Below are 22,220 nucleotides of genomic sequence, written 5' to 3' on the forward strand. Positions count from 1 at the left end.
TGTATCTCTTTGCATGCACACACATATATAAATGCATAGGAAAAAATTTGGAAGGGCATAACTTGAAGTGCATTTTTTTCTTTTCTTTTTCTTTTTTTTTTTTTTAGAGACAGAGTTTCGCTCTTGTTGCCCAGGCTGGAGTGCAATGGCGTGATCTCGCTCAATGCAACCTCCGCCTCCTGGATTCAAGCAATTCTCCTGCCTCAGCCTCCTGACTAGCGGGGATTACAGGCATGCGTCACCACGCCCGGCTAATTTTTTGTATTTTTAGTAAAGACGGGGTTGGTTTCACCATATTGGCCAGGCTGGTCTTGAACTCCTGACCTCAGGTGATCCGCCCGCCTCGGCCTCCCTAAGTGTTGGGATTACAGGCGTGAACCATCGCGCCTGGCCTTTTTATTTTTATTTTTTGAGACAGACTCTCGCTCTTTCACCCAGGGTGGAGTGTGGTGGCACGACCTCGGCTCACTGCAATCTCCGCCTCCCAGGTTCAAGCGATTCTTCTGCCTCAGCCTCTGGAGTACCTGGGACTACAGGCGTGCACCACCACACCCGGCTTTGTATTTTTAGCAGAGACAGGGTTTCACCGTATCGGCCAGGTTGGTCTCGAACTCCTGACCTCAAGTGATCCACCCAACTCGGCCTCCCGAAGTGCTAGGATTACAGGTGTGAGCCACTGCGCCTGGTCTGAAGTGCATATTTCTGGAGTGGATGTATTAGTTGGATTATTTTAACAGAAATATTTTCCTTTTTTTGAAGAAGTAAATAAACTATATCCTGTTACACCTATTTTCTTTTCTTTCTTTTTTTTTTTTTTTTTGAGACAGGGCCTCACTCCCGTCGCCCAGGTTGGAGTGCAATGGTGTGATCACAGCTCACTGCAACCTCCGCCTCCCGGGTTCAGGTGATCCTCCCATCTCGGCCTCCCAAAGTGCTGGGATTACAGGCGTGAGCCACCGCGCCCGGCCTACACCTATTTTCTTCAATGAGTTTTTCACTAAATTCCATAGTGCTCCTAACTTTCATCTGAGAAAGTATTCTACCACTGATATTTCCTATTATAACCAAATTCGCTGACCAATCTGCTCTGTAAAAAAAGGTTTGTGGGTGTAAATGACGAAAGTCAGTTCATGGATCAAATCCTTCAGTTCTGTCACATTGTGAGAGGCCACTGTTGTGAAAGTAAAATAACTTGTATTCTAGTTACGGCTCTGCTAAGAATACGCTGGGGGATGTCAGGAAGTCGCTTTATTTGTAAAATGATGAGTTAGACCAGAATATATTCTCTGATAGAAGTTTACAAAGATGAATAAAGATTTATAGGCTAGGCGCGGTGGCTCACGCCTAAAATCCCAACACTTTCGGAAGCTGAGGGGGTGAGGATCCCTAGTGCACAGGAATTCGAGATTAGCCTGGGCAACCTAGTGAGACCCCCTTCTCTACCAAAAATAAATAAATAAATAAATAATAAATTTTAAAAATGTATTAGCTGGGCTTGGTGACGTACTGAGGCAGGAGGATGCCTTGAGCCCAGGAGTTCAAGGCTGCAGCGAGCCGTGATCATAGCACTGCACTTTGGCATGGGAGATAGAGCAAGACCTTAGCTCTAAAAAAAAAAAAAAAAAAAAAAAAAAAAAAAAAAAAAAAATTAATAGATTTATAAAGTCCATTCTATGGATGAAAGTCTCTTATTCAGTTATGAACTGCTGCGAACCTAAAGGCAGGAAGGCAAATTCCCTTCAGTTCGGCAAACACGAAGACCCCACATTCGCGTCGTCTGTGAAGAAGGCACTCCGAACCTCAGGCGCTCACTCGCCAGGTTTAAGAGGATGAGCAAAGAATAAAAGTCCTCTCACCCAGGAAGCGTTTCGCTTCCCTTAGCTGGAGCCACGCTCCAAGGTGCCAAAGCCTAATTGCTGTCCACTCTCACCAATCCGTTAGCAAGATGAGCATCTACCTGCTGCGAACGTGGCGGTGACACTACTACAGCTCCCAGCCTGCCTCCCGCCCGCCCCCACTCCTGGACTCCACAGACCGTGACTTGTAGTCTCAGCCCACGGCTGGCGGCGGTGCGGGACTCCCGAAAACTGCTTTTCCTCCCTAGTAGGCGGTGAGACCGCAAATTCCATCAGAATCCTACTCTGACCCACTAGGGCTTGCCCCGCTCAGAGTCGCATTCCCTCCTCCAAACGAACCAACTCTCCTCCCAGCGCTACTACGACCTCTGAGCACCCCGGGCGGGGCCACGCCCCGGAAATGGAGTCAGGTCTCCAGGCCGCCCGCTGAAGTGCCTTCCAGCCACTCCAAGCGGGGCTGGGGCCGGCGGGGCGGGCTTGGGGGCGTGGCCGGGAGGCGGGCGGGGATGCATCTGCGGGCGCAGCGCTTGGGGCGGAGCCGCAGCGCGAGGCCGCGCATCTGGGTGGCGGCGGGGACGCGCCCGTGGGGAGAGGCGGCTGCGGCTGCGGCTGCTGGCGGGGGGTGGGGGGGAGGAGGAACCGGGAAGGGGGGGCAGGGCGAGCGGAGAGCTAGCTGTGTTCCTGAGGCGGCGGCGGCGGCGGCGGCGGCGTCGTCTCCGACGGAGGAGGAGGGCGGGGAAGGAGGATGGAGCAAGCTGGGGGTTGGGGTTGGCGCTAGCCGCAGCGGCTCGCCTGGTACTGTGGGAGAGCGGCGGCTGCTCCTGGAAGTTGTGGTGTCGGGAGCCCAGCCGGTGCCGCCGCAGCCGCCGCCTAGGGCGGTGGGGAGGAGGAGGGAGCCGTGGGGCTTGGCGGGGTCGGGAGGGAGGGACGTGCTGGGGGAACGAGCTGGGGAAGACGGAGCGGGCTCTGTGCCGGGCGGGCGGGCGGCGGGGGGGCCAGCGACCGCAGCCGGGGGGACGCGGGAGGATGGAGCAAGTGGAGATCCTGAGGAAATTCATCCAGAGGGTCCAGGCCATGAAGAGTCCTGACCACAATGGGGAGGACAACTTCGCCCGGGACTTCATGGTGAGTCTCTCCCCTCGCTGTCGCGTTTTCTTGCCGGCGCCGGAGCCCGTCGCCGCCTCTCCCGGCCGGGCCGCCAGTGCTTTGTGTACCTCTGTGAGGAGAGGGGCGGAGGGGGCGCGCACCAGCCGGGTGAGCCGGGTGGTCTCGGAGGCCAGCGGGAGGCGAGAGCGCCTCCCCCCGTGGCCTCCTTTCTTCTCCCATGTTCGCGACCCCCGCGCGGGTTCCCGGGACGCGAAGGGAGCGGCCGCGCGGCCGAGCCCGCAGCCTGCACCGCGGCTCGCGACCACCTATTGTTTACCGGGCCGGGAGCCGGAGGCAAGTGAGGTGCAGGCCGGGGGGGGGGGCTCGCGTTTCCACACCTCCCCGCGCAGTCCGCTCCTCCCAGGAGGGTCGAGGCAAGGTATCTGGCTGTGACCGGGAGGAGTGCAGATCGTGGCTGACAGAGGAACGGGGGTATTGAGGTTGGCACTAACTCCTGGGATCCCTTTGCTCTAGCTGGTCTCAAAGCGGGCAGGGTAGGACTTAGGCCGTTTCTGGGGTCGCAGTCATGATCTCCAACGCTTGGGAAAGGATTGCCCATAAGGAATCTCATGGGTTTACCTAATTTCCATTTACCCGCGTCCCGCTTCTCCTCTCCTGAGGCCCAGGTTTGAGGTGGTCTTGGGGTCCGTGTGACTATAGGTTCAGGGGATAAGTGTGGGTGGGGGAATTATCCTGAAGGAAGCCAGCCGACTTCGGACTCCCCAGGGGATATTGCCGAAGGCGGAGGGGATGTGACTATCACTTCCTATCCGGGGTGGGGGTGGGGAACTTGGGAACAATAGTCCTGGTGGGGCGGAGGCGACGCTACGGGCCGAAGCCCTGAACTGGGAGATAACCTTCCCAGCGCCCCCCCGCCTCCGCCACCCCCTACTTTCCGCCCTCTGCTTGTGCAGGCAGTCTTGAGAGGAGGTGAAGGTTAAAAGTCTTGTTCATGAAATTGCTCTAGATACACTATTGCTTTAGCACACTGTGAGGGGGTCATATCCGAAGGCGTGAGACCAGAAGTCGACTTCCTACGTTACCCACCCCCCCCAACCCCCGCCCTTTTTATTTTTCTGCTGGACAATGTTCCCTCTAGGGTTGTTTCCCGGCTTAGGAGGCGGTGGTTGCGGCTGCTGCTCCTACGGATATTGCGCAAGACTGGGGCGTTGGAAACCCTGTAGGTCTGGGGAATGGAAAAGGAAGTGGGACTTTGGGAAGTGGTTGCTCCTTAGTCTTGGCGGGGGTTGGGAATGGGAAATAAGCTGGGGAAAATTTTTATCTTGGGTAAGGTACACCTCGAAGAATAATCACTTAACTCTGATTATGAGAAGGATACACAGTTAATGCCTGTAAAATGAATGGGCAGCAAACATTGGCTAGTTTTTATTTTTTATTTAAAAAGTACAGTAGTTTTTATGGTGGAGGTGATATGACTTAGTAGTGAATACTTTTTCACGTTTTGAAGAGACTGGGCTAGTAAAGCTTTAGCGTTAAATTTTTAACAGCTTATAAAATAGGCCCTTGACCATACACAGTATTATACTAGCATCGTTGAGCTTTGTGATTCCCGCCTCCCCAGACCAATAATAGAGGACGGAAGTAAAGTTTTCTCAGTATCTTTTGAAGATTGAAAATATAAGTTAAATAATCTAACTTATTCCTTATTAAAAATGAAAATATTGCTTATATTTAAACATTTGCTCTTGATATTTAGCCTATGTATTTTTGAAAAATTACTTTTTGATCTGAAAGGGTTAAGGAAAAGAGGGCATTTTCCCTTTTTACTATTGAGAGTTTTTATTGTCTTGGTATCTTTTGAATGGTGTCATTTACAGCAATTGGATGGAGTCCCTTTTTTACTACTTTCTAGCAAAAGTAGAAGAAAATACTTTGAATATTTAAGATGTTTAAAACTAGTTTTTTTGGGTTTTTTTGTTTGGTTGGTTGGTTGGTTGGTTGGTTTTTTTTTTGAGACGGAGTCTCGCTCTACGCTCTGTCGCCCCGGCTGGAGTGCAGCGGCGCAATCTCAGCTCACTGCAACCTCTGCCTCCCAGATTCAAGCGATGCTCCTGCCTCAGCCTCCTGAGTAGCTGAGATTATAGGCACGTGCCACCACGCCCGGCTAATTTTTGTCCCAAGTAGCCGGGACTACAGGCGCAAGCCACCACGCCCTGCTAATTTTGTATTTTTAGTAGAGATGGGGTTTCGCCATATTTGCAGGCTGCTCTCGAACTCCTCATCTCAAGTGATCCATCTGCTTTGGCCTCCCAAAGTGCTGGGATTACAGGCGTGAGCCACCATGCCCGGCCTAAAACTAGTTTTTTACCGTCTTACTTTGGTTATGGAAGAAGAGATGGTGTGGTCCCTGGTCATTTCTTGTTTGCATGCTAGTCACCTTGTTATCCCTAGGCATATACCGTCAGGAAGGAGCATTGTTTGGTGATGCGGGCCATCAGGACAGGTTGCCCAGCCTCTGAACTCCTGTACTGGAGAAGTGGCCTTAGGGTTCATGCTTTGGGGATGAGTCAGGGATTCCTATTGGAGAGTTCATTTCTTTCTTTCTTTTTTTTTTTTTTTTTTTTTGAGATGTAACACCTCGCTGTGTCGCCCAGGTTGGAGTGCAGTGGCTCAATCTCGGCTCACTGCATCCTCCACCTCCCAGGTTCAAGCGATTCTCCTGCCTCAGCCTCCTGAGTAGCTGAGATTACAGGCGCATGCCACCACGCCTGGCTAATTTTTGTATTTTTAGTAGAGATGGGATTTCACCATATTGGCCAGACTGGTCTTGAGCTTTGATCTGACTGACTTTGTGATCTGCCCGCCTCAGCCTCCCAAAGTGCTAGGATTACAGGCATGAGCCACCGAGAGTTCACTTCTCAAAGACTAAATGAGTTTCCTTTTTCTTCCATGATACCTAGGTATAGCTAGGTGATTCTACATTAGAGATTTGATGACTAAGGCTGTTCTTTTATAGGGCTTTTTTTTTTTTTTAATTTCCTGACTTGATAAGCAATAGCTGTAATTAAGACAGCCGGTAGTTGGTGCTGCTTTTTCCCCTGACTGGAAGGCTGGAGAGGAACTATGTTCTCCTGGCATGGAAAGAGAAAAAAAAGATTAGCTTATAGATTCTATTATTTTTAAATTCTGATGTCGATTAAAAATGCATTTTAAAGTCTTAACATTTTATGACTGAGCCTTAGAGATAATGTAGCTGATATAACTGTTCCATCATAAAATAATGTTTATTCCAAATTTGGAAATTAATAGAATAATAATAATGCCTTACACTTAGACCACAGTTCAAATGAACCCTCCACTTGCCTGACTGGTGATGATGCTCTTTTCGCTCTATCCAGCTGTCCTATAGTCCTGTCATTTAAAGGCTACCTCTGTTAATATTTTTTGGTTTTGTTTTGTTTTGTTGTTTTGTTCTGTTTTTGAGACAGGGTCTCACTCTGTCACCCAGGCTGGAGTGCATGGTTGCGATCCTGGCTCACGGCAGTGTCGGTCTCCCTGGGCTCAGGTGATCCTCCCACTTCAGCCTCCAGAGTAGCTGGGGCTATGGGCCCACCCCACCAAGCCCTGCTGATTTTTGTATTTTTTGTAGAGACAGGGTTTCCCCATGTTGCCCAGGCTGGTCTCAAACTCCTGGGCTCAAGCAATCCACCTGCCTCAGCCTCAAAGTGCTGGGGTTACAGGTGTGAGCCACTGTAGCCGGCCTACTACTTGGTAACTATCTTATATCTTAATTTCGTTTCTTTATGTTTGAGTATTTAGGTCATTCTACTTTCTGCTGTTACATATAGTAATTCTGTGATTAACATTTTTACTGAAACTGACATTTTTCACTGTTGCATAAGATAGCTTCCCAGGAGTACTAGGTAGACGTATATAAACATTTAATACATGTTCATAAACTTGAAAAAGTTTTGTCAGTTTATACAACTGTCATAATGTATGGGTGTTCATATTATAATTTTCTTGATCTTTATTTGATGGTTGAAAACTGATATCTTGTTTTAACTTGAATTTCTTGATTACTATTGAGGATAGAAATTTTCCACCTGTCATTACTATTCTATGAGTGTCTATTCCTGGCCTTGGTTGTGCCCCATACTGTTAAAGAGGAGACAGCTAAGGTACCCAGACTGTGCAGAACTATGTTGCCTAGATGGTTATTTGCATGTTGAAAACATGCTAATTTTGCTAATAAATTAGCAAATAGCTAATTTGTGGCTGATCCAGAATTTGATCTCAATTATCTCTACTTTTAATATTTACAAAATGAGAGATAAATGTATAAAGTAGGGTGGTGCACATTCATGTTGGACAGACCTAGGTTTTACTCCACACAGACTCCCTCTGATGGCTGGGGGTTGGGGAGGTGGTCCTGGACCATACTTTGAGAACCAGTGAGCTAATACATGGTAAATGATAAAGGTAATGCTGGGAAAGTTAGGTAGAGGTCTTTTTGTGAAGGATCTTATATCTATGCTATACTTAGATTTTATTCTACAGACCGATAATAGCAATTCTGGACAGTCTGCATTGTAACTCCTAGAGTCATGGAGAAAGTAGGGAGGTGTTAAGAAAATAGACATGCTGGTCCACTCCAGCGTCATTCCCCCACCCTCACCTTCTCCAGCCTGCTCCTTGAGTTGTACTCTGAACCTTCACTTACTTAGATAGGTTCTGGTAGAAAAGGTGAGAATCATTAGTCTGGGTTTCTGGAGCACTACTGAGTCTTTTAAGAAAGGTAAACAGTCATTTGTGTTTTACAAAGTTGAATCTGATAGCAGTATGAAGGGTGGCATTTTGGAAGCTGTTGAAATATAAGAAGTGAGATGTGAGGGCCTGAAGTGAACTGAGATGGGGAAATAGAGTGTATACAACACATCTGATAAGAATTAAGAAAGGAGTCTCAATGATCCATTAGATGTAGGTAGTAAAGAAGAAAAGAGTATAGTATTATGACTCACAAAATATCTAGCTTGGTATCTGTCACCCAAGCTAGAGAATACCATTTGGTAGAGTAAGGAGTGAGGGAGGAGAAACAAGTAGAGGAGACCAAACAACCATTGTAGGAGGAAGTTTCAGGAGGAGAAGAGGATAAATTTAATTTTCAACATGTTAAAACTGCGGTGCTTCTGAGACATCCAGTAGAAATGTAGAGCTCAAGATTTCTGACAGGACGGAGTTAAAGATGTAGGCATCATCATATAAGCATGTAGGAGATAGTTGACAGCATGGGAGTGAATGAGCTTATTCCAACAAACTTATAGAGTGGCCAGCTTTAGGTTGAAGAACATCAGTCTTAAAATAACAGCCAAAAGAAGGATATACTAGTGATTGTTCCTGAGAAGGTGTGGTCAAGGAGGAGGGAGGAGAACCAGAGATGTCAGAAAAGCCAGGGAGAGTTTCAAGAAAGGAGTTATTACCAGAGTCAAATAATGCTGGGAGGACCGGTAAGGTGAGGTTGAGAAAGTACCTATTCCATTTGGCACATAGGAGTACTTTGGTGACTAGAAAAAACAGTTTGGGTTGGGGTATGGGAGGAAGCTAGATTATAGGGTGAAGGGTGGGTTTAGTGTCTTTCCATTTTTTTTAACATTTTGAAAGTAGATGGTAGGAGCTAGAGGAAGATTGGTTGAAGGAGAGTGTGCCCCTCCCACTGCCTTTTTTTTTTTTTTTAAAGAGAGAACTAGAGAATATTTTTCTTATTATTTCTTGTCTATGTGTATATCCTCTTTAGCCTGGGAAGATCTTATGTTGCAGTCTTGATAAATATAAAAATTTTAATCATTTGTTTATTCAGTGTTGTAGCTTATAGGTTTAGAAAAACTAATAATAGCTTTATTGAGATATAAGTACCTACCATAAGATTTATTCATTTAAAGTCTATGATTCACTAGTTTTTTTATTACATTGATGAAGTTATGCAACAATAACCATAATCAATTTTAGGACATTTTCTTCACTTTCTGTACCCATTAGCAGTCACTTCCCGCCTTCCCATAAGCCCCAGGCAACCACAAATCTACCTTCTGTTTCCATAGATTTAAGTATTCTGGACATTTTATATAAATGGAATCATACAATATGTGGTGTTTTGTGACTGACTCCACCTAACATGATGATTTCAAGTTTCATCCATGTTATAGTATTGATCCGTAGTACTTTTGGCCTTTTTAAGGCTGAATAATATTCTATTGTATAGATACCACATTTTGTTTATCCATTCATCGTGTTGATGGGTGTTTGAATTGTTTCCACTTTTTGGCTAATGTGAATAATGCAACTATGAACATTTGTGTACAAGTTTCTGTGTGGACACATTTTCAGGTCTCTTGGGTATATATCTAAGTGTGGAATTGCTCAGTCACGTGGTAACACTATGTTTAACATTTTGCGGAACTGCCAGACTGTTATCCAAAGCTGCTGCACATATTACATTCCAATCAGGAATATATGAGGGTTCCAGTTCCTCTACATCTTCACCGATACTTGTTGCTGTCTTTTTGATTATAGGCATCCTACTGGGTGTGAAGTGGTATCTTCTTGTGGTTAGCTTGTAAGATTTTGTGTGTCTTAATTTGTCTTTCAAAGCTAGAGTGATAGGAAATATTTTCCAGTCCTTGCATTTGAGCTAATCTTAGTGCTTACCCAGTGCCACTGGTTTAGTTATGGTTTTCTTATCCATCCTTTGATGAGTATTCACCTAAACATATTTACATCAACTAACTTCAGAAGTGGAAGTGAACTTTTAAGTAACTCTCCAGACATGGTTCACTGAGACAGTAAACTAAAAATTTACTTTAAGCATTCTCAAGAATGTTTTACTTTATTTACTTTCAAAATATATTAACTTTTTTCCATCAATATTTGATATTTAACTTGGAAAAAGGATTTTTAAAGGATGAAACTGAAAGTAAGACATTAACATTTAGGTGGATGTAGGTTTTTTGTTCATATGTTAAATACTTCTGTGTTTCTGTAGCACTCAGTTCATTAGATTCATAAACATTTACATTTCTGTCTTCCCCAGACTGAACGCCTCCCAGGCTAGAGACTGGGACTTAATTATCCCTGTATCCCCATTGCTTAATATAGTGCTTGGCATTTAATAGGCACTAATGTCCATTGCATGTGCAGACATTGTAGACAAACTTAATGCTGTAAGACAGATTTATTCTTCAGGTGAATTCTTCAGTGGTCCAAGGGTTTGTCTTCTAGACGATCATGAGAACTGCTTCTTCCCCTCCTACACAGATGTGCTCACATAACTCGTTGTATTTTCAGTATCCACTGAAAAAGAAAATACAAGATAAGAGCTACATTGAATTCAGATATTTTAAATAAATATGATTTTATTAGCTGCAGTTTCTTAAGGTAACTTCTGTATTTGTGCATCCCACACCCAATGGATCATACTTTGTTGACATTGTCTTAGAGTATTAATAAAATGTCTTTTAAACTTTTGGCTTTGGACTTAATAAAATCAAGATATCATGTCATCGGTATCTCTTCAAAAATAGTGAATTTGTGGGTATTTAGAGAGTGATTACAAGTGATATCTGTTGTTCTCTACTTGCCTCTAGTTTCTTTCCTCATCCAGTCCATTCAACATATCATACTCACTTTCCTAAAATACCACTTTCAAGTGGCAGCATCTGTAGGCTAATGGAAACCATACTGGTTGTACAATCAGGAGATGTGGGCTGCACTGGAAGCATGGTTTAATTTTTATTATTAAAAATATAAGTTAAAAAAACTCATTGCTCCCTTTGATGACCATTACAATTATTGGAAATTTTAAATGTGTATTTTGAAAGTCAGTTCAAAACATATGATCCAAGTGCTGCTCCTTTTTCAAACTGTAATTATGTCTGTCTCTCTTTCCAGAGAGATTTGATTCCCTGATTTTTCCCTTCTCAGCTCCCTCCAATTTTAAATATATATATAGTTTTTTTAATAATTAAAAAAAAATACTTCACCTGGAAGTTTTCATCCAATTTTGTAACTTTGGTCCTAGTTGAGAATCACAGGCCTATAGGATAAAGTCTGTACTTCTTAGCCTGGCATTCCAGAACCTTCTTAACATAATGTCACAGTACCTTTCCAGTGTTAAACTTCTATACTCTGGTATGTATCCTCTCTTCTTTTTGAAGGAAGCTATTCCTGGTCCTTGAGCATACCTACTAAATGAATGAAATCTTGCTTATCTGTGGTTGTACTGTTGAACATACTTTTTCCCTCAGAAAGCTTCCCTTTTATTTTATTTTATTTTATTTTATTTTTTTGAGACAAAGTCTTGCTTTGTTGCCAGGCTGGAGTGCAGTGGCACCATCTCAGCTCACTGCAACCTCCGCCTCCTGGGTTCAAGCAATTCTGCTGCCTCAGTCTCCTGAGTAGCTGGGATTACGGGCGCCCGTGACCATACACAGCTACTTTTTGTATTTTTAGTAGAGATGGGGTTTCACCATGTTGGCCAGGATGGTCTCCCCTTTTATTTTATAAACCAGTACTTGGAAGATGAGAAAGCTAAAAATTTAAAATGACTTCACCATGTTCACCAAAAACTCAGAAGCAAAAATGTGATTAATTCTCACCTTCTAGAATAAATATTTTAGCACAGTTAATCTTAAAGCACTTTTTCTCCTTTGTAAAGTTTGATCTTTAATATCACAAGAAAAAAAGCCTTTCATTAGATTTGAGTTGAAAACTTGATAAGGTAAATCAGGTGATATGCAATTTCTAAACCACTAGTCTTTTCCAAATATGAGTTGAACTCCTCTTCCAGCATTTTATATTTCCTGTAGTATTTAAGTTTCTTTAGATTCATGCAGTCAAACCTTGACAATTATCTCCTTCCTTCTGAAATCACACAAAAATCTTGTTTGCATTTGTACCGTATTGTAGGGTCTGTAGCTGGCCTATGGCAGATATAAGAAGCAAACAGTAGTTGCTCCCTAAAAGTTTTTTTTGGAGAAAGTGGAGTGTGGACTGTATTAGTCCATTTTCACACTGAGACTGGGTAATTTATAAAGGAAAGAGGTTTAATTGACTCACAGTTCAGCATGGCTGGGGAGGCCTCAGGAAACTTACAATTGTGGTGGAAGGTGAAGGGGAAGCAAGGCACCTTCTTCACAAGGTGGCAGGAAGGAGAATGAACATGGGAGGAACTACCAAACATTTGTAAAACCATCAGATCTTGTGAGAACTCACTATCAGGAGAACAGCATGGGGGATTATAATTACATAGGGATTATAATTCAAGATGAGATTTGGTGGGGACACAAAGCCTAGTCATATCGTGGACCATGTTAATCTCAGAGGCTTTGGGAAGTGTGCTAATATCTACATTTCCTGAAATAACTTTTATATCTAATCGGCATTTAAAAAGCTATTTTAACAACATTTGAGTGACTGTCCTGATAGGCTCTGAAGGAATGCAAAGATTTGTCTCTGTCATCCATCCATGGTCTCTATCATTTATCCATTCATACAGAAGGTATTTATGGAGATACCTGAGTGCCCACTATGCCCTAGGTACTGTGTTTTTGAATTGACAGTTGAAAACATGGCAGTACTCTGTTCAGGAAGTTTACTAACTGAACAGACCTGTGAGAAGCAGCGGGACTTTTCCTGGGGCAGTGGGTGGGCTTCAGGGGAATCTTTGAACCCTTTTAAATTATATATAATATTTTTTGTGTGTAAGCCCATTTTAGGGGGAAGAAAGTTCATAGCTCTTAGTTTCTCAAGGAGTTTGGGTCCCTTAGACTAGTGGAAAGATAAGGAGTTTAGGAGCTATACAGTCATTAATTTCTATCCTGGCCCTGCTGTGATTCTGAGCAGATTATCTAGAGAAGTTGGGGCTCTAATACATACCTGGAAAGAACAAGATAATATATGTAAAGTTTCTAACATAGTATATAGAAGGTAGTCAAAGGAATTTGAGATGACATACTGCTCCAGTGGAAGTATATTCGGAATATAAGCCAGAGAGACAGGAGAGCCTAAATCTGTCTGAATAGATCATGGACAGTTTCCACAAAGATGCTACATTTGAGCTGGTTTTTGAAGGAAGAGTTTGTCAGGTGAACTAGGTGAGTAAAAGGCAACAACACTTTCAAAGACTTGGAGATAAACAGAGAGAACTGTGGGTTTTAGATGGGAAGAACAGGGTCAGTGTGTATAAAATAAGAAAATCTTATGTACCCAAATAATAGGATTTCCAAAGGAATATCAGCTTAAATGCCATTATGAAATTGGCCTGTGTTCCTGAGTGTTTTGATGAGGAGTGTTTTGATGTTCCATTATTATGGCATAGTTGTTTGATCTTACAGTAGGACCTTTTAAAAATCGAGTCCTTGTCACATGGTAAATGTTCTTAAATCTGGTAATTTTACTTTATCTCAGGTATATAAAGTAGTACTCTCTCTGTTTACACAGTTCTTAGATGACTAGATTAGTGTTTCTCATTGGCATCTATCAGATATGTTTAAAGTGCCCTGTAGAAAGAAATTACATTTAAAAAGCCTTCAGGACTAAGGCAGCTTATTTATAATGGTGGGTCTCTTGCCTAGTTTGGATTCCTCAGCGAATTGAGTTTTCCATAAGATGACTCTGAAGAGGTTTTGAGACTGCATTTGTGACCAGAACCAACGTGAGAAAGGAAAGGAGTTCTAGGTCACATGCTACAAAACCGTGAAGAATAACTTCTCTAGACACCTTCTTCCCCATTGTGTATGTTGGTTTTACTCCTGACGTCATAAACTCTTTAGTGTTAGAAGGAACATAAAAACTGTTCAGAAATTAAGGAGCTTGTTACAGGTCTTGCCATAGAAAGGTGGTGGAACTGGGTTAGACCCAAGTTAGGAAAGCAGATGCTTTTTATATGACATGATGCTGCTTAGGCCAACATTTTCAGTCTTAGGGAAAAAGTCAATAAAGCCCCACTTCCTACCCCCCTAGAGTAGAGCATAAATATCCTCAAAATTACAAAAAAAGTTTTCTGTCAGTATAGATTTTTGGTTGCAGCCTACTTCCAAAAAGTAGCTTAAGTGAAGAAAGAATTTATTGCAATGGAATACTGCCCTTGAGCAGGTTGAAGCATCAGAACCAAGAAATAGAGAGCCTGGGTGACTCCTCTCTCCATGCCAGCCTCTTTGTCTTTCTATGGTTTTCAAGTTTCCATGTCTCTGGGGCTGCTTGGATACTTCTCTTTGCTTCTCTGCACACTTGCTTTACTAATACCTCTCTCTGCATTTTGACTTTCACTGTTTTGGCCTGCATGTGCTGAATAAAGACATCCCTTATGGTAATCTAACCTGTCTCATTCACTTTTATCTCAGATTATGGGAAGAGCTCAGAATGACTAGAATTGCTACATCTTGTTTTCAGTTTCCTGAAGAAAATAACCAACTTGCCAGTGAGATGGGTGTTGTATAAGGTGGTGAGCTTATTCATATGTGTATGAAAGGAAGGAACTTTTTTTGGAGAAAGGAAGGGATGGCTTGATAACTAGGCGGGCAGTCCAAAGAGTGTCTAGTAGAGAATCCTTGAAGCAAAATTGAAAAAAAATTTACTATTTTAAGGTTTCAGCTCCATATGAACTCCACCCACCTTCTTTCAGAGATGGAAAAAGCACAAAGAGTCCTTGTGACTTGAGAGAACAATTTGTTGGCTCTGGCAGAGCATTATTTCACATTTACAGTTAGACATTAAACATCAGGCAAAATTTTAAGGTTTCTGTGTGGCAAACTAAAATTAAGATTATCTATAAGCTGCTTATTTATGGTACCTAAATTTAAATTATAATTTTTCAACATTAAAATATGGAACCTTCTTGCAAGGAAATCCTGTTTTAAAGTTTGGGTTTTTGTTTGTTTTTATTATTTTTTTTAAGAGATAGGGTCCTGCTTTGTCACACAGGCTGGAGTGCAGTGGTGTAATCATAGCTCACTGCAGCCCTGACCTCCTGGGCTCAAGTGATCCTCTCACCTCACTCCTGAGTAGCTAGGACTACAAGCATGTTGCCGCCATGTCCTACTAATTTTTTTACCTTTTTTGTAGAGACGAGGTCTTACTATGTTGCCCAGCTGGTCTCAGACTCCTGGCCTAAAGCAATCCTTCCATCTTGGCTCTCCAAGTGCTGGGATTATAGGTGTGAGCCACTGCGCCTGGCCCTAAGGATCACTTTTATCAAAGTAGTCACTATGATTTACTCCCTGATCATATGTCAGAAATATATCACTATCTGAAAAACTAACATATTTTCTTCACAATAGGTTTTGCATTGTTAAAATTATCCTAACTATAGTTCTTTTAGTTCATGAATCATCTAAAATTTATGTGTTACTATATTCATTGTGTTTGCCTGGCTATTAGCGTGCCTGTCTTTGTGCCTGTGTGTCTGCCTGCCTGCCTTTGTGCCTCCCTTTGAAATTCTATTTGCCTACTCACCTTTCTCTACCTACTCAGTCAGTTGGTTGTCTGTGCCCAAGATTTATTAATGTGTGTTAACGTGTGGATAGTAGAGATAGACTGGAAGGTACTTTGTAGTTTAGAAATGTCCTGTAATTTACACCTAGTTGTTTGTAATTCATCTAATACGGTAAATAGATTATACAAGGGGACTTCAAAAAGCTCATGGAAAAATGGAATTAAGTAAATAAATGTTATTTATTAATAAATTTATAAATAGATTAAAATTAAAATATAAAGTTAATTTCTGAACATAAACTCCATCAGTTTACTTTTATAAGTGATGATACACCAACCATTTTGTTTATCCCTAGGAACTGAGGGTCCTAGAAATTTAACCATTTCAATGCAGTTTTTTTACATTATTAACTGAAGAGTAATGAATGCCCTTTAAAGATTTTTTTGAGATTAGGAAACAAAACGAAGGCAGAAGGAGCCAAATCAGGACTGTAAGGTGGATGCCTAGTGGTTTCCCATCTGAACTCTCACAAAATTGCCCTTGTTTGATGAGAGGAATGAGCAAGAGGCATTTTTGTGGGTAGAAAAGGACTCTCTGGTGACGCTTTCTTGGATGTTTTTCTGCTAAAGATTTGGCTGACTTTCTCGAAACACTCTCATAATAAGCAGATGTTGTCTTTCCTTGGCCCTCCAGAAAAATCAACATGCATAATGCCTTGAGCATCCCCAGAAACTGTTGCCATGAGCTTTGCTCTTGACTGGTCCACTTTTGCCTTGACTGGACCACTGCCACCTCTTGGTAGTCATTGCTTTGATTGACTTTGTCTTCAGGATCATACTGGTAAAGCCATGTTTCATCTCCTGTTACAGTCCTTTTAAGAAATGCTTCAGGATCTTGATCCCACTTTTTATTTATTTATTTATTTATTATTTTTCATTTTGTTTTTGAGATGGAGTCTCGCTCTGTCACCCAGGCTGGGGTGCAGGGGCATGATCTCTGCTCACTGCAGTCTCCGCCTCCTGGGTTCAAGCGATTCTCCAGCCTCAGCCTCCCAAGTAGCTGTGATTACAGGTGTGCGCCACCACACCCAGCTAATTTTTGTATTTTTAGTATAGACAAGGTTTTGCCATGTTGTCCAGGCTGGTCTTGGACTCCTGACCTCAGGTAATCCACCCGCCTTGGCCTCCCAAAGTGCTGAGATTACAGGCATGACAGTTTAACATTTCCATTGAAAGCTCTGCTCTTGTCTGTAGCTATCTGGGTGCAATCGTCTTGGCACCAATTGAGTGGCAATTTGTTCAGCTTTAATTTTTCAGTCAGAATTGTGTAAGCTGAGCAACTTAAGATGTCTGTGGTGTTGGCTATTGTTTATGCTGTTAATTGCAGGTTCTCTTCAGTTAGGGCAAGTGACAAGATGAATTTTTTTACCAAAAATCAATGTGGATGGTCTGCTGCTACAGGTTTCATCTTCAACATCACGTTGTCCTTTCTTAAAAAGAGGCATCCATTTGTAAGCTGCTGATATTTGGGGCATTGTCCCCATAAACTTTGCTTCACCATTCTTCCATCCAAGCTTTGCCATAAATTTGATGTTTTGTTCTTGCTTCAGTTTTTTAGCAGAATTCATGTTGTTCTGATAGGGGCTCTTTTCAAACTGATATCTTATACTTCTTAGTGCTTCAAATGAGATCCTGTTCATCAGACATGTTATAAGAAGTTAGTATGAGTTTATTTTGGTGCAAAACAAAATTGAAATCCATGCATAGTTTTTTTCATGGTACATATTTTCCATGAACTTTCTGAAGACCCCTTGTATGAATGCCAAGGAGAAATATAGGGTGGGTGGATATTAGTAATAGGATTTTGCAACTGAAATAATTAAACATGTTCAGATATTTATCTCCACACCCATTCACTGACATTATTAGATGGTGCACAAAAGTAAAAAGTTTATTTTAAAATTACTTTATCATTTAGATAGAAGATTATTAAAATTCATTTTTAAGAAACAGAGTCTGTCTCTGTTGCTCAAGCTTGAGTGCAGTGGCACAATCACAGCTCACTGTAGCCTCAAACTCCTGGACTCAACAGATCCGCCTGCCTTAGCCTCCTAAGTAGATAGGACTACAGGCATGAGCCACTGCTCCCTGGCGGATTACTTTTAAAGTATGTTTTTTTTTTTTTTTTTTTTTTGAAAATGCAACTTAACTTAAACTAGAAGTACAGGATGAATATTTAACCAATACATTTAATTTCTTGTCATTGCTTTATTAGATGCTGTTTTTGTATTGTTTATAAGGTCTCAGCATCATATGTATGATATTTTCAAATATGTTCTAAAATGACCTCATCATTTATTTCTCTAGTTGTTAAAGAAGGTATAGAGGTTTTATCATTTTTTAAAATAGGATGTAGGTTGGATTAGATCTATAAATTATTATTTTGCCTTTAAAACAGGTTATAGATAAAAGAGGGAAAGGTAATCTGGTGATACTACTGGGCAGGAGTCTTTAAATTATTTAAAGAGGGTGTAAACGAAGGAATGTACAAAAGTAAAAATAGGCAGGGAAGAAAAGACCTGATGGAAGTAACATATCTTTGTTAGGAATTTGAGTGTCTAGCATTATAGTGGACAGTCCAATGATATGGTTTACAACAGTTATATAGGTATTAGACCTGGCCATTACTTACTATGTAATGTTGAGTACATGATTTGAACCACTCTCAATCTTAGCTTCTTTATCGTTAAAACAGAAATAGTTTGTAATGTTTGAATTAGTAAGAATAAAGGACACAGTGTCAGATGTGTCAGAAGGAAGCATGATTAGGGCATTAAGTGAGAAGTTAAATAAATGGGAGGGGAAAAAGGCCACCCCTTGCTCTTTTTCTCTTTTGGACCTTTTTGGTGACAGAGACAGAAAGAATGTGTATAGTATATTTAATTATCTGAAAATACAGAGCTGAGCATCCCTAATCTGAAGTTTAAAATGCCCCTACATCCAAAATTTTTTGAGTGCCATTATGGTCTGAGAGCAGACATTGTGTATGATTGCTGTTTTAAATTTGTTGAGGTGTGTTTAATGGCCCAGAATTTGGTCTGTCTTGTTGAATGTTTCATGTAAACTTGAAAAGAATGTGTATTCTGTAGTTGTTGTCTTAGGTAGTCTATAGACGTGCATTATATATCCAGTTGATTGATGATGCTGTTAAGTTCAACTGTGTCCTTACTCATTTCCTGCTTGCTTGATCTGTCCATTTCTGATAGAGGAGTACGGAAGTCTTCAACTATAATAGTGGATTCAAATATTTCTCCTTGCAGTTCTATCAGTTTTGGCTCACATATTTTTATGCACAATTGTTAGACACATATGGATTAAGGATTATGCTGTCTTCTTGGAGAACTGACCCCTTTATCATGATGTAAAGCCACCCTATCCCTGATAACTTTACTTGCCATGAAATCTGCTTTATCTGAAATTAATAACTAGTCTCATTTTATTTTTGTGTTAGCTGATATATTTTTTTCCATCCATTTGCTTTTAATCTGTGTGTGTTTGTATATTTAAAGTGGATCTCTTGTAGACAGCATATAGTTAGGTCTTGGTTTTTAATCCACTCTGACAATCTTAATTGGTACATTTAGACCATTCACATTCAGAGTGATTACTGATAGCATTGGATTAATGTCTACCATATTTGCCACTATTTTCTGTTGTCATTGTTCTTTGTTCCTATTTTTTTTTTTTGTCTTCCACTGTTTTTCTGCCTTTTGCAGTTTTAATTCAAAATATCATATGACTGTCCTTTCTTAGCATGTCAGTTTTACTTCTTTTTTTTTTTACTTTTTTTTTTTTTTTGGTCTTTTCTAAAGAGACAAGGTGTCGCTTAGTTGCTTAGGCTGGAATGCAGTGGCATGTCATAGCTCACTGTAACCTCAAACTTCTGGGCTCACGTGATCCTCCTGCCTCAGCCTCCTGAGTAGCTAGGACTACAAGTGTGTGCCACCAACCCTGAAGTAATGTTTTTTATTTTTTTAGAGAGAAGGTCTTACCATGTTGCCCAGGCTGTCAAACTCCTGGCCTCAAGCAATCCTCCTGCCTTGGCTTCCCAAAGTATTGGGATTATAGGCATAAGCCACTGTGCCCAGCTGGGTGTTTTTACTTTTTTAAGTGGTTGCTCTGGCATTTGCAATGTATATTTCCAGCAAATCCAAGTCCATTTTCAGGTAACACTGTACCACTTTATGGATGGTGAGATTACTTTATAATGACAAAGTAACCCTAATTCTATCCCTTGTATCATTGCTGGCATTATCTCACTTACAAATAAACATACACACACAAGCATATATAACCAAATACATGTTTGCTGCTATTTTGAATAAACGTATCCAATCAATTAATAAGAAAAATAAAAGTTTTAATTTTACTTTCATTTATTCTTTCTCTCATTTCTTCTTCCTTTTTTTATGTAGATGTGAATTCCAGACTAGCATAATTTGTCTTCTCTCTAAAAAATTTATTTTAACATTTCTCACAAGGTAGGTCTGTGGCAACAGATTCTCTTAATCTTTTGTGGGGGACAGGGTCTTGCTCTGTCTGTCATCCAGGCTATAATGCGGTAGCATGATCATGGCACACTGCAGCCTTGACCTGCTGGGCTCAACCAGTCCTTTTGCCCTAGCCTCCAGAGTAGCAGAGACTGCAGGCATGCACCGCCATACTCACTTAAGTTTTTTTTTGTTTCTGTTTTTGTAGAAACGAGGTCTCACTGTGTTGCCCAGGTTGGTCTTGAACTCCTGGGCTCAAACCATCCACCCACCTCAGCCTCCCAAAGCATTAGGACTACAGGCACGAACCACCTTGCCCAGCCTTAATTTTTGTTTGTTGAGAAAGTTTTTATTTCTTTGGTTTTTGAAGGATAATTTTGCAAGGTTCAGGATTCTAAGTTGGTGGGTTTTTTCTTCTCAGTACGATATTTTGTCACTCTCTTCTTGCTTGCCTAGTTTCTGAAACAGAGTCAGATGTAATTCTTATTATACTTGCTCCTCTTTAGGTAAGATGATTTTTTTTCCTCTGGCTTTTTAAACGATTTGTTTATCTTTGATTTTTTGTAGTTTGAAAGTGATATGCCTACATAAGTTATTTCTGGCATTTATTCTGATCAGTGTTCTCTGAGCTGCTTGGATCTGTGGTTTGGTTTCTGACATTAATTTGGGGAAATTTTCAATCATTATTTCAAATATTTCTTCTGTTCCCTTCTTCTCTTTCTGTTATTACCCTTATGCATATTTACATCTTTTGTAGTTGTCCCCACAGTTTTTGCATATTCCGTTCTGTTGTTTCAGTTTTTTTCTAGTCTTTTTAATCTCTTTTCAGTTTTGGAAGCTTTTATTGAGATATCCTCAAGTTGAGAGATTCTTTCCTCAGCCATGTCTAGTCTACTAGTACGCCCACCAACAACATTCTTCATTTTTGTTACAGTTTTTAAAAAAAATCTCTAGCGTTTCTTAGGCCGGGCACGGTGGCTCACGCCTGTAATCCCAGCACTTTGGGAGGCAGAGGTGGGTGGATCATGAGGTCATGAGATCGAGACCATCCTGGCTAACATGGTGAAACCCCATCTCTACTAAAAATACAAAAAAATTAGCTGGGCGTGGTGGTGGGCGCCTGTAGTCCCAGCTACTGGGGAGGCTAAGGCAGGAGAATGTCGTGAACCCAGGAGGCGGAGCTTGCAGTGAGCCGAGATCACACCATTGCACTCCAGCCTGGGCGACAGGGCAAGACTCCGTCTCAAAAAAAAAAAAATCTCTAGTGTTTCTTTTTGGTTATTTCTTTGAATTTCTGTCTCTTTGCTTATATTGATTGCCCATCTATTCTTGCATACTGTCTACTTTATCTGTTAGAGTTCTTAGGATATTAATCATAGGGTGTTTGTTTGTTTATTTGTTTGTGTGAAACAGGGTTTTGCTTTGTCTCCCAGGCTGGAGTGCAGTGATACAATCATAGCTAACTGCAACCTCCACCTCCTGGGCTCAAGCAATCCTCCCACCTCAGCCTCCCCAGTAGCTGGGATCACAGGCATGTGTGAACATGCCTGGCTAATTTTTCATATTTTTTTTGTAGAGAAGGGGTTTCGTCATGTTGCCCAGGCTGGTCTCGAACTCCTGGGCTGAAGATACCTGCCTACCTCTGCCTCCCAAAGTGCTGGGATTACAGGCATGAGCCACCCAGAGCCAAGGTCTCAGTCTTTTAGTGAGCTTGTTTATGGATTTTGAACTATATCCTGTTTCTCAGCGCCTCACCCCCAGGATGGCTTGAATGACCTATAGTTGGGTATTTCCCTTACCTCATGTAAATAAGGCTCTGTTAAAACCCCAGCAGGTTAGGCTCAGGTTAAATCATTTCTCCGTAGGGCAGACCTTGTTAAGAAGAATGGAATATTCGGCCAGGCACAGTGGCTCACACCTGTAATCCCAGCACTTTGGGAGGCTGAGGCTGGTGGATCACAAGGTCAAGAGATAGAGACCATCCTGGCCAACATGGTGAAACCCTGTCTCTAATAAAAATTAGCTGGGCGTTCCTGTAGTCCCAGCTACTCGGGAGGCTGAGGCAGGAGAATCACTTGAACCCGGGAGGTGGAGGTTGCAGTGATCCGAGACCGCACCACTGCACTCCAGCCTGGTGACAGAGCAAGACTCCATCTCAAAAATAAAAAATAAAAATACAAAAAAAGAAGAATGGAATATCCTGGCGTGTTGCAAAATGGCT

General features: G+C 41.8%; 1 protein-coding gene across 5 annotated transcripts in view; it reads left to right on the forward strand.

Moving 5' to 3' along the window:
- Positions 1 to 2,515: 2,515 nt before the first annotated feature.
- Positions 2,516 to 22,220, forward strand: part of PTPN12 (protein tyrosine phosphatase non-receptor type 12) — a 105,995-nt gene continuing 86,290 nt past the window's right edge. For 2 of the 5 annotated variants that reach the window (XM_009453424.5, XM_009453425.5), the window contains exon 1: positions 2,816 to 2,981. In XM_009453424.5, the coding sequence (XP_009451699.4) occupies positions 2,883 to 2,981 (99 nt within the window). In that variant the 5' untranslated portion in view covers positions 2,816 to 2,882. Of the gene's footprint in view, positions 2,982 to 22,220 lie in introns of all 5 variants that reach the window. The other 3 variants (XM_003318550.7, XM_016957637.3, XM_063814637.1) reach the window with 3 other exon arrangements.

Source organism: Pan troglodytes, chromosome 6 (genome assembly GCF_028858775.2).
Source record: "Pan troglodytes isolate AG18354 chromosome 6, NHGRI_mPanTro3-v2.0_pri, whole genome shotgun sequence".
In the NCBI taxonomy this organism is placed as follows: Eukaryota; Metazoa; Chordata; class Mammalia; order Primates; family Hominidae; genus Pan; species Pan troglodytes.